The sequence below is a fragment of the Spinacia oleracea genome, chromosome 4, assembly GCF_020520425.1.
Source record: "Spinacia oleracea cultivar Varoflay chromosome 4, BTI_SOV_V1, whole genome shotgun sequence".
Classification (NCBI taxonomy): Eukaryota; Viridiplantae; Streptophyta; class Magnoliopsida; order Caryophyllales; family Amaranthaceae; genus Spinacia; species Spinacia oleracea.
In genome coordinates this window covers 148,826,146-148,841,448 of record NC_079490.1, presented here as the reverse complement: position 1 = coordinate 148,841,448, position 15,303 = coordinate 148,826,146, and the positions used below count along the sequence as shown (strand labels likewise).

Below are 15,303 nucleotides of genomic sequence, written 5' to 3'. Positions count from 1 at the left end.
AAACACCTTGTTCTCAGATGTATTGTAGAAGTAATACCCCTTTGTTTCTTTTGGTAGCCCACAAGGATACATTTGTCAGATTTTGGATGAAGTTTGTCTGAAATTAATCGTTTGACGTATACTTCACATCCCCAAATCTTAAGAAAAGACACATTTGGAGGCTTTCCAAACCATAATTCGTATGGAGTCTTTTCGACAGCTTTAGACGGAGCTCTATTTATAGTGAGTGCAGCTGTATTTAGTGCATGTCCCCAAAATTCTAATGGAAGTTCGGCCTGACCCATCATTGACCTGACCATGTCTAGCAAGGTTCTGTTCCTCCGTTCCGACACACCGTTCCATTGTGGTGTTCCAGGAGGAGTCAATTCTGATAGAATTCCACATTCTTTCAGATGGTCATCAAATTCATAGCTCAGATATTCACCGCCTCTATCAGACCGCAGTGCCTTAATCTTCTTGCCTAATTGATTCTCTACTTCACTCTGAAATTCCTTGAATTTGTCAAAGGATTCAGACTTATGCTTCATTAGGTAGACATAACCATACCTACTGAAGTCATCAGTGAAAGTGATAAAGTAGCTGAAACCACCTCTAGCATTTGTACTCATTGGTCCACATACATCTGTATGGATTAAACCCAATAGTTCATTTGCTCTTTCTCCAACTTTAGAGAAAGGTTGCTTTGTCATTTTGCCAAGTAAACGTGATTCGCATTTACCATAATCCTCTAAGTCAAATGGTTCTAGAATTCCTTCCTTTTGAAGTCTTTCTAAGCGTTTCAAGTTTATATGGCCTAATCGACAATGCCACAGATAGGTGAGATCTGAATCATCCTTTTTGGCCTTTTTGGTATTTATGTTATATACTTGTTTGTCGTGATCTAATAAATAAAGTCCATTGACTAATCTAGCAGATCCATAAAACATCTCTTTAAAATAAAACGAACAACTATTGTCTTTTATTAAAAAGGTAAATCCCTTAGCATCTAAGCAAGAAACTGAAATGATGTTTTTAGTAAGACTTGGAACATGGAAACATTCTTCCAGTTCCAAAACTAGCCCGGAGGGCAACGACAAATAGTAAGTTCCTACAGCTAATGCAGCAATCCGTGCTCCATTTCCCACTCGTAGGTCGACTTCACCCTTGCTTAACTTTCTACTTCTTCTTAGTCCCTGTGGATTGGAACATAAGTGTGAGCCACAACCTGTATCTAATACCCAAGAAGTTGAATTAGCAAGTATACAGTCTATAACGAAAATACCTGAAGATGGAACGACTGTTCCGTTCTTCTGATCTTCCTTTAGCTTCAAGCAATCTCTCTTCCAATGCCCCTTCTTCTTGCAGTTGAAGCATTCGGATTCAGAAGTGGGTTGACTGACCTTCCTCTTTACAGATTTGGCGCCAGTTTGCTTAGTTGGGCTGGCCTTGTTGCCACCTTTCTTAGCATTCCTCTTCTTTCCAGATTTCTTGAACTTGCCCCCACGCACCATAAGCACATCTTGCTTATCACTTTTGAGCGTCTTTTCAGCGGTCTTCAGCATACCGTGAAGCTCAGTGAGCGTTTTGTCCAGATTATTCATACTGTAGTTCAGTTTGAACTGATCATACCCGCTATGAAGAGAATGGAGGATGGTGTCTATATCCATTTCATGAGAAAGTTGCTGATCCGGCCGACTCATATTCTCAATGAGTCCAATCATTTTGAGAACATGTGGACTTACGGGCTCGCCTTTCTTAAGCTTGGTCTCAAGAATTTGCCTATGAGTCTCGAATCTTTCGACTCGAGCCAGATCTTGGAACATGTTCTTCAACTCACTGATGATTGTGAAAGCATCTGAGTTGATGAACGTTTTCTGCAGATCCGCACTCATGGTGGCGAGCATTAGACATTTCACATCCTTGTTGGCATCAATCCAACGATTGAGGGCTGCCTGAGTGACCCCGTCGCCTGCGGCTTCGGGCATCGCCTCATCTAGGACATACTCATTTTCTTCCTGCATAAGAACTATTTGCAAGTTCCTTTGCCAGTCAAGGAAGTTTTTCCCGTTCAACTTCTCCTTTTCGAGAATTGATCGAATGTTGAATGAATTGTTGTTTGCCATATTAAAACTACAATTGAAAAGAATAAACAAATAAATAACCATTCACAGTTTCTCTTAATAAACTTAAATTCTAGCATACATGCATAATTCAATGTTTATTAAGCATTTTATTCAAGTTATGTGTTCCGGCAGGTGTGAATAAAATGATTCCAAGATCCTAAAATCATTGAAGAACTAAGCACAGTTTGTCGACTTAATCCTAGAACATCTTAGGTAAGCAAAAGCCTTTTGCTAATAGTCTAGAAACTATTCTTGGTTGATAGGTACGTCTAAGAACTTATTAGGTAAACCTATCGATTTTGCCACGACATAAAAGGACTCCTTACTTATATCGTTGAGTTTCACCAAAACTAACATGTACTCACAATTATTTGTGTACCTTGCCCCTTTAGGACCAATAAGTAACACCTCGCTGAGCGAAAACTGTTACTAGATTGATGTAAAGGATATCCAAGCAAGTGTATATTTTGGCATGGCACCTTTTAACTCAATTTTTTTTTTAAGTTTGGAACTTAAGGCTCTTACTATGTTGGTTAGATTTTAAGTGAACTAAAATCCTTAATCATGCAACATAATCAAGCCACAATCTCATGCATAATTAAGACATATTTAAAGCAATAAATAACTTAAAGCATGCATAAGATAAATGTGATCTAGTATGGCCCGACTTCATCTTGAAGCTTTGACTTCAAAGTCCGTCTTGAAAATCTCCGTGGGAGGCACCATTTTCTTCAAATAGGATAAGCTATAACTAATTACAAGTATTTGATGGTACGCAGACCATATTTGAATTGAAAAATAACTTTGGTACTTTAGACCAATTACATTCAAATTAATGGTACGCAGACCATATTTTCTATCCTATTTGGGCCATACTAGTCACTTCATAACCTGCAAAACAGTACATATACAATATATACCATTCACCCATTCATTATCATGAATGGCCCACATAGCTGGTTAGTAAAACACATTATGCATCACGTAAACATTTGCAGCAATTAATCAAGGGCACCAATAATCTACCAATTATTCAGTCCTTATTAATTCTAATCAAGTTGTTTTAACCTTAAGGATTTGTAGACCTAATCAAGAGTCTTATGACTAAAAAGGGCTCCCACTTAAACCAATAAATTCATATGCTTTACTAATTTTAAACATAAAAATGTATTTCTAGTCTAACCGGAAACATACAAATTTAATTAAAATTTAAAGCTCATATAAATTTATAATTGAATCCAAAAAGTTTAATTTAATTTCAGTCGTATTTAAATTAATTCATGATTTTAATTTTAGTAAAATAATTAGAATAAATAAAATTTATTATAATTACAATATTCAAAATTAAAATCCAAGAAAATAATTTAAATTATTAATTTTAAAATTAATTAAAATTACGTAACCTGAAAAATTTCAAATTAAACATTCAAAACGATCTAATCGCAACGCAAACACCCTACGCATTGCACGCCCATGGGCCGCACGCACACAGCCATCGTTGGCCATGTGCGCGCAGCCCATGCGCTCGTCGCATAGCTGCTGCATATCCATCGCAAGCCATCGCACGCTGTGGTGCTTGCTGCGCGCGCGCCAGCGCTCGACGCACGCGAGCCATCGCTCGCTGTGCGCGCTCGCCAGCGCACGCTGGGCGCGCTCCATCACTCGCTGTGCGCGCGAGCCATTGCTCGCTGTGCGCGCGAGCCATCGCTCGCTGTGCGCGAGCAATTGCGCGCGTTCAACGCTGGGCGCAGCGCTCGTGGCACGCGAGCTTGCGCTCGCTGCGCGCGAGGCTGCGCGCGCTTGCGCGAGGCGGTGCGCGTTGTGGCGCAGCTCGCTTGGTGCCCACACGCGACTGCCATGGCTTGCCTTTCGCCCACGTCCATAGTTCGTGGCCCACGACACAAGGCAGGGCTGCTGCCTTGTGCTCGTGCACCATGCCTTGCTCATTGCATTCGTGCCGCACGGGCGACGAGCTCCCTTGCTCGTCGTCGCATGCCCGCACTAAACACCCCTTAAGGGTAACACGAAGCGTCCATTGCTTTGTGCGTGCAAGTTATATGAACGAATCGCATGAAAAATTTAAAATTTATATTTAAAATTAATGACAAATTAATAAATAATATTAATTTCATAATTTTAGGGCGAAAAATCGAAAATTTATTATTCAATTGATTTCCGATTATTATGGATTCAAGCCTAGGTCATAAAAATTTAAAATTTATCATAAATTTACAATTTTTATGGTGGTTTTTAATCATAGGTTTCTAATTAAATTATAATTAATTATGAAAATCAAATTAATTCTAAATTATTCTAATTTTCAACAAATTAATCATAATTACAAATTAGATTGCATAATTAACAAGGCTAGGCATTCAAACTTGTTAAACATATACAGTAGGTCAATCAAAAATTCAAGATTTATCAACAAGAATCGCAAATATTTAATTTAACATCTTAAATTTACGAAATTTTGCATTCGAAAAACTAAAACCTTCGAAAAGTCATAGTTAGGCTTCGAATTTGAGAATTCTGGGTTCGGCAGAAAAATATTATTTTTGTCAAAATTTTAGAATGCCTTTTACATGCGGAATTGACACAAAAATCACTCGATTTGGATGAGTAACGAAGAAACTGCCGAAAAACTACGTACGTATAATTAAATAAACGCAATTTGCAATTAATTAACAATTACGAAAATTAATCACCCCTTTTAATTCATGCAAATTTGTAATATTTAACCATGTTCATGCAATTTAGATTATGAAAATAATAAGGGGCTCGTGATACCACTGTTAGGTTATGATACATATGATAATACATAAATCATGCGGAAACAACCATTAAGCCAGGAATACATATTATTTACACATAATCATATAGCATAATTTAGATGCATACTTTTGTTGCGTGCCTTCCCTAGCTGCGCCCGAACCGAACAAGAACAAGTCTTTAGGACTCCAAGTGTCGTCCCTCCGTAGATAGTCCACAGCACGTCCGGATCCGCCTTAAGATTGACCAACTAGAATCGCCCTTAAGGTACTAGAATTTTCGGCACTCTTAGTTAAGAAACATGGCTGAATTTTTCTCTCAAAACTCACTTTGAATACTTGAATTAATCTCTGAAAATATGTGACCCTAGGCACGTATTTATAGAGTTATGGAAAGGGAATTGGAATCCTAGTAGGATACGAATTAATTAAACTTAGAATCCTACAAGAACTCTAATTAATTAATTTATCCTTTTAGGAATAGGATTTTAATCATATACTAATTCTAATAGTTTTAGGAATCGTGCATGAACACAAACTCACACACACACGGCAGCCACGATGGGCCGCCCATGCGTGTGCGTGCGAGCAGCAGCCCACGCAGCGAGGCCATGGCCTTGTCGCGCGCTGGGCCTGCCTTGCGGTGGGCCTGGGCGCTGCCTTGGCTGGGCGCGCGTTTGGCTGGGCGCGCGTTTGGCTTGCTGGGCGATGGCCCGACTTCGTGCTGGGCCTTCGTCCGGCAGGCCTCGTCCGATGCTAATTCGTACGATACGATTCCGATTAAATTCCCGGTTCCGGAATTCATTTCCGATACGAACAATATTTAATATTTCCGATTCCGGAATCAATTTCCGTTTCGAACAAATATTTAATATTCCCGTTTCCGGAATTATTTTCCGATTCCGATAATATTTCCGATTCTGACAATATTTCCGTTTCCGGCAATATTTCCGATTCTGGTAATATTTCCATTTCCGATAATATTTTCCGATACGTACCATGTTTCCGTTTCCGGCAACATCTACGACTTGGATAATATTTATATTTCCGATACGATCCATATTTCCGTTTCCGGCAATATCATCGTTTCCGGAGTATTCATTTCTTGCCTGTGACGATCTCAGCTCCCACTGAAACCAAGATCCGTCGATTCCGAATATCCATAGATGGAGTATCTAATGCCATTAAATACTTGATCCGTTTACGTACTATTTGTGTGACCCTACGGGTTCAGTCAAGAGTAAGCTGTGGATTAATATCATTAATTCCACTTGAACTGAAGCGGCCTCTAGCTAGGCATTCAGCTCACTTGATCTCACTGAATTATTAACTTGTTAATTAATACTGAACCGCATTTATTAGACTTAACATAGAATGCATACTTGGACCAAGGGCATTATTTCCTTCAAAGCTTTCTATCCTTTTTTACTAATTACTTTATAACTTAACTAATTGGTAATTTTAATTTTATATTCGTGTGTTGCACGGGACCTAACCTAATCTAATCTAATATACATATATAAAGGAGGCATATTTGCTGAAAGATTAGAGCGCCACCTAGGATTACTAATGGTTTCGGCCAATAAAAAATAAGATTTCTAATTTCTTTTTGAATTTAAAAAATCAAGTGCCACGTAGATAATTAATTAGGTGCCACGTAGATATTTTAATTAATTAATTATTAATATATACAACTCCATCGAAAATCAAACACTCTAATAATTAAAAAATAATCGTTTGCCACGTAGATAATTAATTAGGTGCCACATGATATTTTAATTACTTAATTAATTACTAATATATACAACTCCATCTAAAATCAAACACTCTAATAATTAAAAAATAAATCTAAAATAAAATTCATCCAAAATCAAACAATAATCTAAAATAAAATAAATAAAATTCAATTTAAAATCAAACATTAATCCAATATTAGAGCGCAACGTATAAAAATCTAATGGCTTCGGCCAATGGAGAAATATTAGAGCGCCACCTAGGATTACTAATGGTTTCGGCCAATGAAAAATAAAATTTTTTCTAATTTCTTTTTGAATTTAAAAAATCAAGTGACACGTAGATAATTAATTAGGTGCCACGTAGATATTTTAATTAATTAATTACTAATATATACAACTCCATCGAAAATCAAACACTCTAATAATTAAAAAATAATCTATTTCCACGTAGATAATTAACTAGGTGCCACGTAGATATTTTAATTAATTAATTACTAATATATACAAATCTGTCTAAAATCAAACACTCTAATAATTAAAAAATAAATCTAAAATAAAATTCATCCAAATCAAACAATAATCTAAAATAAAATAAATAAAATTTAATTTAATTTAAAATCAAACATTAATCCAATATTAGAGCCCACATAGAAAAATCTAATGGTTTCGGCCAATGAAAAATAAGATTTCAAAATTAATTTTGAATTAAAAAAGTCGAGTGCCACGTAAAGAAATGATTAACTTTCACATAGATATTTTTTATTAATTATTTATTAATATTATGCATATACAATTTTATCCAAAAACAAACACTTTCATAATAAAAAAAAAATCTAAAATGAAATTCAATGCAAAATCAAAAACTAAACTAATCCAATATATATATATATATATAAAGGAGGCATATTTGCTGAAACATTAGAGCGCCACCTAGGATTACTAATGGTTTCGACCAATGAAAAATAAGATTTCTAATTTATTTTTGAATTAAAAAAATCGAGTGCCACATAGATAATTAATTAAGTGCCATGTACTCCCTCTGTTCCATAATGTTCCTCATGTTTACTATTCATATGGTCAAAGTTTAAAAACTTTGACCGTAATTAATAATATGATTAAGAGTATAAATATTAACTTTTTGGATATCATTGGATTCGTTTCAATATATTTTCTAAATATATATTTTTTTTACTTTTTACTAATGCGAAATTAAAACTATTAAGGTTCAAATTAGTGCATTGGAGACCGCGCATAATGGAAAAGTAAGGAACATTATAGAACGGAGGGAGTAGATATTTAAATTAATTAATTAATTACTAATATATACAATTCCATCCAAAATCAAACGCTCTAATAATTAAAATATAAATCTAAAATAAAATTCATCCAAAATCAAATACTAATCTAAAATAAAATTCAATCCAAAATCAAACATTAATCCAATATTAGAGCGCCACGTAGGAAATCTAATGGTTTCGGCCAAAGTAAAATAAGACTTCAAAATTATTTTTGAATTAAAAAGTCGAATGCCACGTAGATAAATAATTAGGTGCCACGTAAATATTTTTATTAACGAATTATTAATATTTCTTATATACAATTTCATCCAAAATCAAACACTATAATAATTAAAAAATAAATCTAAAATGAAATTAATTCCAAAATAAAAAATACAAATATAATCTAATATATAAAATATAGCAGTTGATATATTTAGGAGTTTTATTTTAACGTAACAATTTAATAAAAATCGTGCATCGCACGAGCTAAAATCTAGTATATATGTAAATGAGGCATATTTGCTGAATTATTGGAGCGCCACGTAGGATTACTAATGGTTTCGGCCAATGAAAAATAAGATTTCTAATTTATTTTTGAATTCACAAAATCGAGTGCCATGTAGATAATTAATTAGGCGCTACATAGATATTTTAATTAATTAATTATTAATATATACAACTCCATCCAAAATCAAACACTCTAATAATTAAAAAATAAATCTAAAATAAAATTCAATCCAAAATCAAACACTAATCTAAAATAAATTTAAATCCAAAATTAAACACTAATCTAAAATAAAATTCAATCCAAAATTAAACACTAATCTAAAATAAAATTCAATCCAAAATTAAACATTAATCCAATATTAGAGCGCCATGTAGGAAATTTAATGGTTTTGGCGAATGAAAAATAAGATTTCAAAATTATTTAGAATTAAAAAAGTCGAGTGCGACTTAGATAAATTATTAGGTTACACGCAGATATTTTTATTAATTACTTACGAATACGTACAGCGTATATACAACTCCATCCAAAATCAATCACTCTAACAATAAATAAATAAAAAATCTAAAATGAAATTCAATCCAACATCAAATACTTATCTAATCTAATACGGAGTATATAAATACAACAGTTGGTATATATAATAGTTTTATTTTAACTTAATAATTTAATAGAATCTGTGCATCTTAAATCAAACACTAATGCAATATTAGAGTGCCACATAGGAAATCTAATGATTTATTGCCAATCAAAAATAAGATTTCGAAATTGTTTATGAATTAAAAAAGTCGAATGACATATAAATAAATAATTAGGTGCCACATAAATATTTTTATTAATTAATTACTAATACTACGTATATACAATATAAATTCCATCAAAAATCAAACACTTAAATAATTAAAAAAATAAATTTAACATAAAATTCAATCCAAAATCAAACACTAATCTAATCAATATATAAAATATAGCAGTTGGTATATACAGGACTTTTATTTTAACTAAAAAATTTAATAGAATCTGTGTACCGCACGGGCTAAAATCTAGTTATATTTAAAATTGACCAAAAGGCAAATAAGACTAACAAAAAAAGGGAAGGAGTAATAGTTGAATACGGGTTATATTTGTGAGTATAGGTAATTAAAACCCATACTCTCAAAAAATGTACTTTAACGGAAATGATTTGCGACCTTTAAGTCGTGTCACAGTGGTGATATGGCACGTCTTGTGTCATAAATATATTTGGAAACTAAAATATTTAGATTATGTAACCTATTATGCATGTTACAAAAAGGTAGGAAAATCTTAATATTCAAATTTACAAATTGAATAATGTAATTTTTTGTTTAAGAAAAATAATTCTAATTTATATAGGAAATTAGAAAAAAAAAATATTTTTAATTATTTATATGATATATGAAATTAAAATAAAAAATACATTTACTAATCTATACTTAGAAAATAAAAAATACAGTACATTAGAAAATAAAGGATTAAGATTATTTCGTCTTTACTGGTTTATTGGGTTTGTTTGATGATGATTGCAGCAAACACCGTTCGGGGACAAAATGGAGATGTTGCGGATGATCACTACCATCTTTACATGGTTAATATTTAACCGATTCACATTTATTTTTTAAAAGAGGTAAATAAATGTATTTTATTTAAAAACTTATAAATGTGACATTCAACTGCAGGAAGATATTGATAAATTGGAGTATCTTGGAGTAAATGCTTATCGATTATCAATCTCATGGTCCAGAATTCTACCAAGTATGTCACACACGATTTTGCAATCAATTTTTATTTATTTTTAAGTTATTGATTTTTTTATTTCCATGTGGCATATTTAATTATAGGAGGAAGGTTCGGCGAAGTCAACCCAAAAGGAGTCTTGTTTTACAACAATATTATTGACAATATGTTGCTTAAAGGTATGCTTATATATTATTCTTCGTTTCAATTTAATATAGTCAAGGGAGGTAAGGAAGGAATTTAGATTAGTTGTGCTTTTATCTGGTGGTATATACAGGGGTTGTTCAAATTTTGGTTAGGGATAGTTTAAACAGCTAAAACTTACTTCCGGCCTTTCTTTGTCTGTTACGTATTTTTTTTAGGGTGTTTCACAATATTTGTTACGTGGAGAATCTTTCCTTTTATAAATTTATTATACTATCATTTTTTATGCCAACTTTTAATTTTAATTGGTCCAATTTTTTCAACTCATTAAATTTCTTTACAATTTCTCAAGTATGTTAAGTTAGCAATCTTTGTGCTTTTCCATCATTGGTTAATTTTGATAAAATAAAACAATCTTATTGATTGTTGTACTCCCTCCGTCCCGGAATACTTGACCTGTTTTCCTTATCGGGCCGTCCCTTAATACTTGACATGTTTCTAAAAATGGAAATATTCTAACAATATTATATTATTTCTCACTCCACCCCTATTAACCCACCTACCCCCTACTCCATACAAAAAATAATTAAAAATTCAACCCCTACTCTCCCCCAACCCCACCTCTTAACCCACCTCCCACTAACTACATTAAAATAATACCTCACTATCAACTACTACCTATTAAATTAAATAAGTCCATTTAAGTCCCTTAAACTCTGTGCCGGTCAAACCGGGTCGAGTATTCCGGGACGGAGGGAGTAATGATTAGTAGATTAAATTTTTTCTTTAGTTTATTTTTTAATAAAGAAGCAAAAGAATTTTTACTATACATTAATAACGTGCAAAAATCCAAACGTAACAAACAAAAAGAAACAGAGGGAGTAGCTAAGACAGAAAATTATATAGTGATTATTGTTTCTCGTTAAACACTTTCCTTTATGTTCAAGTGTTATTAAATCGTAGAGGACACGGTAAAAGTTATATTTTATTATCCTTTTTGGAAATGAACATTTAATAAAGCTTATTTAATAGGAGTACTCCGTATCAACACCTTGATCAATTCCATGTAAAAAAAAACCTTTCATACTCCCTCCGTCTCTTTTTATTCTTTACATTTGGTATTTTTCACGCATTTTAACGATAAATTAATTTGCATCAAGATTCCTCAATTATTTTTATTTAAACAAGATAAATTACGTTTATTTATAATGTTTTCACTTTTATCAAAATTCTGATATTGGAAAATGAGAAAATTTGTCTCAATGAAAAAATGTGAGAGATTAAATGACACAACGAATTTAATTGGTTAAAATAATAATTGGACACAAATTTTGATAAAATGCTAAGTCATTTGTGTGATAATATAAAAGAAAATGTAAAGAACATTTAAAAATACCAAAAAGGAAAATATAACAAACAAAAAGAGACGGAGGGAGTACCATTTTAAAGAGGTCACAACCTGTGTCTCCGAACCTAGCAATCACACTTTTTTGTTTTGTATTGAGTCTATTTGACTAATATAATAAACACGAATTGAAGTGTGTTCTATTCCTAGACAACGCCACAACATAAATTTAATTAGGATCAAAATGGAGCAATTATAATTTCTATTTGATTCATAGATTGTTCTCTTGAGCTAATTAATAGGGAAATTACTACGATGGCTTAGCTAGCTTAGCCATAGTAAATTAAAAGTAACGTACTTTTGTGTAGGAATCGAGCCATTTGTGACGATAAATCACTTTGATATACCACAAGAGCTTGAGGATAGATATGGAAGTTGGCTTAGTCCTCAAATGCAGTAAGTCTTCTAAAACCAATTTAATTTGTACAATATGCTTCATCCATTCTCAATTAATCGCAATGTTTCACTTTCACATTTACATTTTCCAATGTAAAACTGACTATTAATATAATAATATGTTTAATTATAATTGCTCCAATTTAATATAATAACTAGTGTGTGGCTCGGGCGATGCCCCGATTGCTACATTGAATAGTTAAAATTTTAGATTTTTCTTGAGCAAAATATTTGATAAGATACATGTATAGCATTAGGTGAAAAATTCATCAAGTTCGTCAACTACACAAACACACTAAGTCATTTATCATGAGAAATAATTTTTCAATTGCATCATCTTACAATTTGTATAATTTGTTTTCTAGTGGAAATAAGTAATTCAAAATTAACAAACACCAAATTAGACATATGCAGTCATGCAAGACATTTTTATAGTTGATGCTTATGAGACTTATGACATCATGTTATTCATGATTGTCCTAATTCTTTAATTATTATTTTTTTCCAAAATAGTCAATAGAAAATAAAAAGTCACATAAAAGTTTAGTTGTTGTAAACTTCATGTTAACATTCATTTATAAATTAATGTGAACAGATTAACCACAAATGGTTGTTGGTTAAGATGATAATGAGAGTTATCCTCCACACTTGAGCTCTAGAGTTCGAACCTCATTGTACGTATTGATTTTTGGTTGTCCATGATATGACATATCATTTGGTGAGTGGATGATGTGGCGCAAAAGGAAGAGTACTACGTGCCACGTAGCCATTTTTCTCAACGCCTTTTAATATATTAGTATAGATAGGTTTAATACTCCCTCCATTTCTTTTTGTTTGTTACGTATTCTTTTTAGGGTGTTTCACAATGTTTGTTACATAGGAGAATCTTTCCTTTTATAAACTTATTATATTATCATTTTTTGTGCCATTTTTTAATTTTAATTGGTTCAATTTTTTCAACTCATTAGATATCTTTGCAATTTCCCAAATATGTTAAATTTCCCAAATATGTTAATATTTTAAAAAATGATGTTTAGAAACTATAACATTAAATATAATACTGGTATAATTCACCTTGAAGAATTCAATATTTTTTTAATATTTGAGGAAAAAGTAAAGTGCTGCTCCATAACTACTAAAACAAAGATACGTTACTCAAAGTAAGGTATCCGCACGTTTTTCGGTTGTCCAGTACGTTGTCGGTTGATTATTTTTTACGTGTTGTAGTCTGATTTTTCTACGGAGTAGTTTTTTATGCATGTGGTGTGGTATGCACAAACTACAAAGTACGGAGTATATGATTTTTAATGGTATGCTTGGCCTGGTCCGAATTTTTGTGGTCTGATCTAAATGTTTCTTATTGATATTTTTCATATTTTATAGTCTGATATGGTCTGAGTTTTTCTTATTCTGTATGATTTTAAGAAAAATAAACAATAAGCAATAATAATAATAAGATAAATAGAATAAAACCTTATGACCTATTGATTGACATAAAGTTATTGGCGAGTGAGTACTTCCACCACTTGAATCGATCTTTTACAGTTGTTGACAAATCTCATCCAACACAAGGTTAATGCCGTATATAGTTTTTGTTAATTTGTGAATAACTCGATCCGTATATAGTTTTGTTTTTGTTGCTCCGATCTTCAGAAATTTATACTTAAGTATAGTTATGACGTACGTTGTTTTGTAGGGAAGATTTTGTCCATTTTGCGAAGGTATGTTTTGAGAAGTTCGGTGATAGAGTGAAGAAATGGGTTACAATAAATGAGCCGAATATATATACTCAGTTCGCTTATATGTACGGAACATTTTCACCAATGCGTTGTTCACTTCCTTTCGGTAACTGTTCTGCTGGTAATTCAGACCTCGAACCTTTAATCGCTGCTCACAACATGTTGATATCTCACGCCAAGGCCGTTAAACTATATCGAGAGCAATTTCAGGTATACTAATTAACCTTTTACATGAAGAAACTTTTTACATTCTGTTTGGGCTCCCAATTGAATATCAATTGGGCTATTAAGTCCAAAGCCCAAGGGCTCACAGCAACATCAAACCCACTACAGTCCAAAAGGCTATTCAGCCGCCAATCAAGGCCCAAGACCCACTTGCAATAAATAACCTAAGGGCATTTATTGTACAAACACTATAAATAAGCCGTCATGGCTCACTTACCAATGTACGTCCATTTCACGCCTTAAGACTACTCTTCTAGGGAATTTCTCTCTCTAGAATCCGAGCATTGTTCTTACTTAGGCATCGGAGGGGCTTTCCTCGGAAACACCCCCTGAGGCTAGTAACTTGTTTATTGTGCAGGTTGATTTGGACACAATACATTCGAGCTAGCAAGATCTTCAACACATACAAAAGGACCTTCATTCGAATCCCATTGTTTCATCCACTTCAACACCGGAACAATTTGGCGCCGTCTGTGGGGAAGAACACTTGAAAGTTCCGAAAAAACACTTCACTTTCCACATAAAAAATGAAAATGCCCAACAATGACAACCAGGTGGGAGATGTCATTGTCCAAACATGCACTTAGTGGCGAGGTCGCAGCCAACAAGGGCCACCGCCACGACTAGCAGACCACTCCCCTCTCGAGAAGAGCTCGCCGCGGCCATGACCATCATGCAGAACTTCCTCTTCAACGAGAAAGAACAAGCCCAGGCAGCAGCACGGCGAGAGGCGAGGAGAGCCAGGCGACATGTATTGCTGAACATGCCCTCGACTAACGAGGACAATGTGAGACCCGAGCAAGATCTCTCCACAATGTCAGGAACACACCTAATGACAAGGTGGAGAGAGAGCACGTGGGATACGCAGCAGAGAGCTGCACAGCAGCCAGAGTGGTTCGCAACACCGTCTCCAACACCGCAAGCTCTCCAAAGTGGAGCAAGTGATCGCACTCGGATCCGAAGCTCGGTCCATAGCAGACTGCGACCTTCGGTTCATGACAGGCTGGGTAGCCCCTGTGGATCCAGCAGACAACCCGAGGGCAGTGGCCAGTCGAGAAGGAGAAGGAGAAGTGACCGAACTCCTAGCCCCCTACACGCCCCCGAGCAATCTCTTAGAGGGAACTCGAAGAGCGACGGTATCAGAGCGAGGCTAGGGAAGAGGATCATGACTCCAACATCGTCCCCACTCTCGGACGACATTGTCATGGAGACAATCCCCAAAGTGAGGCTGCCAGCACACCTGAC

At 34.0% G+C, this 15,303-nt stretch overlaps 1 protein-coding gene across 1 annotated transcript in view; it reads left to right on the top strand.

Moving 5' to 3' along the window:
* The window catches only part of LOC110804069 (beta-glucosidase 18), a 43,926-nt gene that overhangs the window by 13,304 nt on the left and 15,319 nt on the right, over positions 1 to 15,303 (top strand). The window contains exons 3-7 of the mRNA XM_022009636.2: positions 9,942 to 10,000; positions 10,092 to 10,167; positions 10,254 to 10,328; positions 12,007 to 12,094; positions 13,791 to 14,043. Coding sequence (XP_021865328.2) covers positions 9,942 to 10,000; positions 10,092 to 10,167; positions 10,254 to 10,328; positions 12,007 to 12,094; positions 13,791 to 14,043 — 551 coding nt within the window. The remainder of the gene's footprint in view (positions 1 to 9,941; positions 10,001 to 10,091; positions 10,168 to 10,253; positions 10,329 to 12,006; positions 12,095 to 13,790; positions 14,044 to 15,303) is intronic.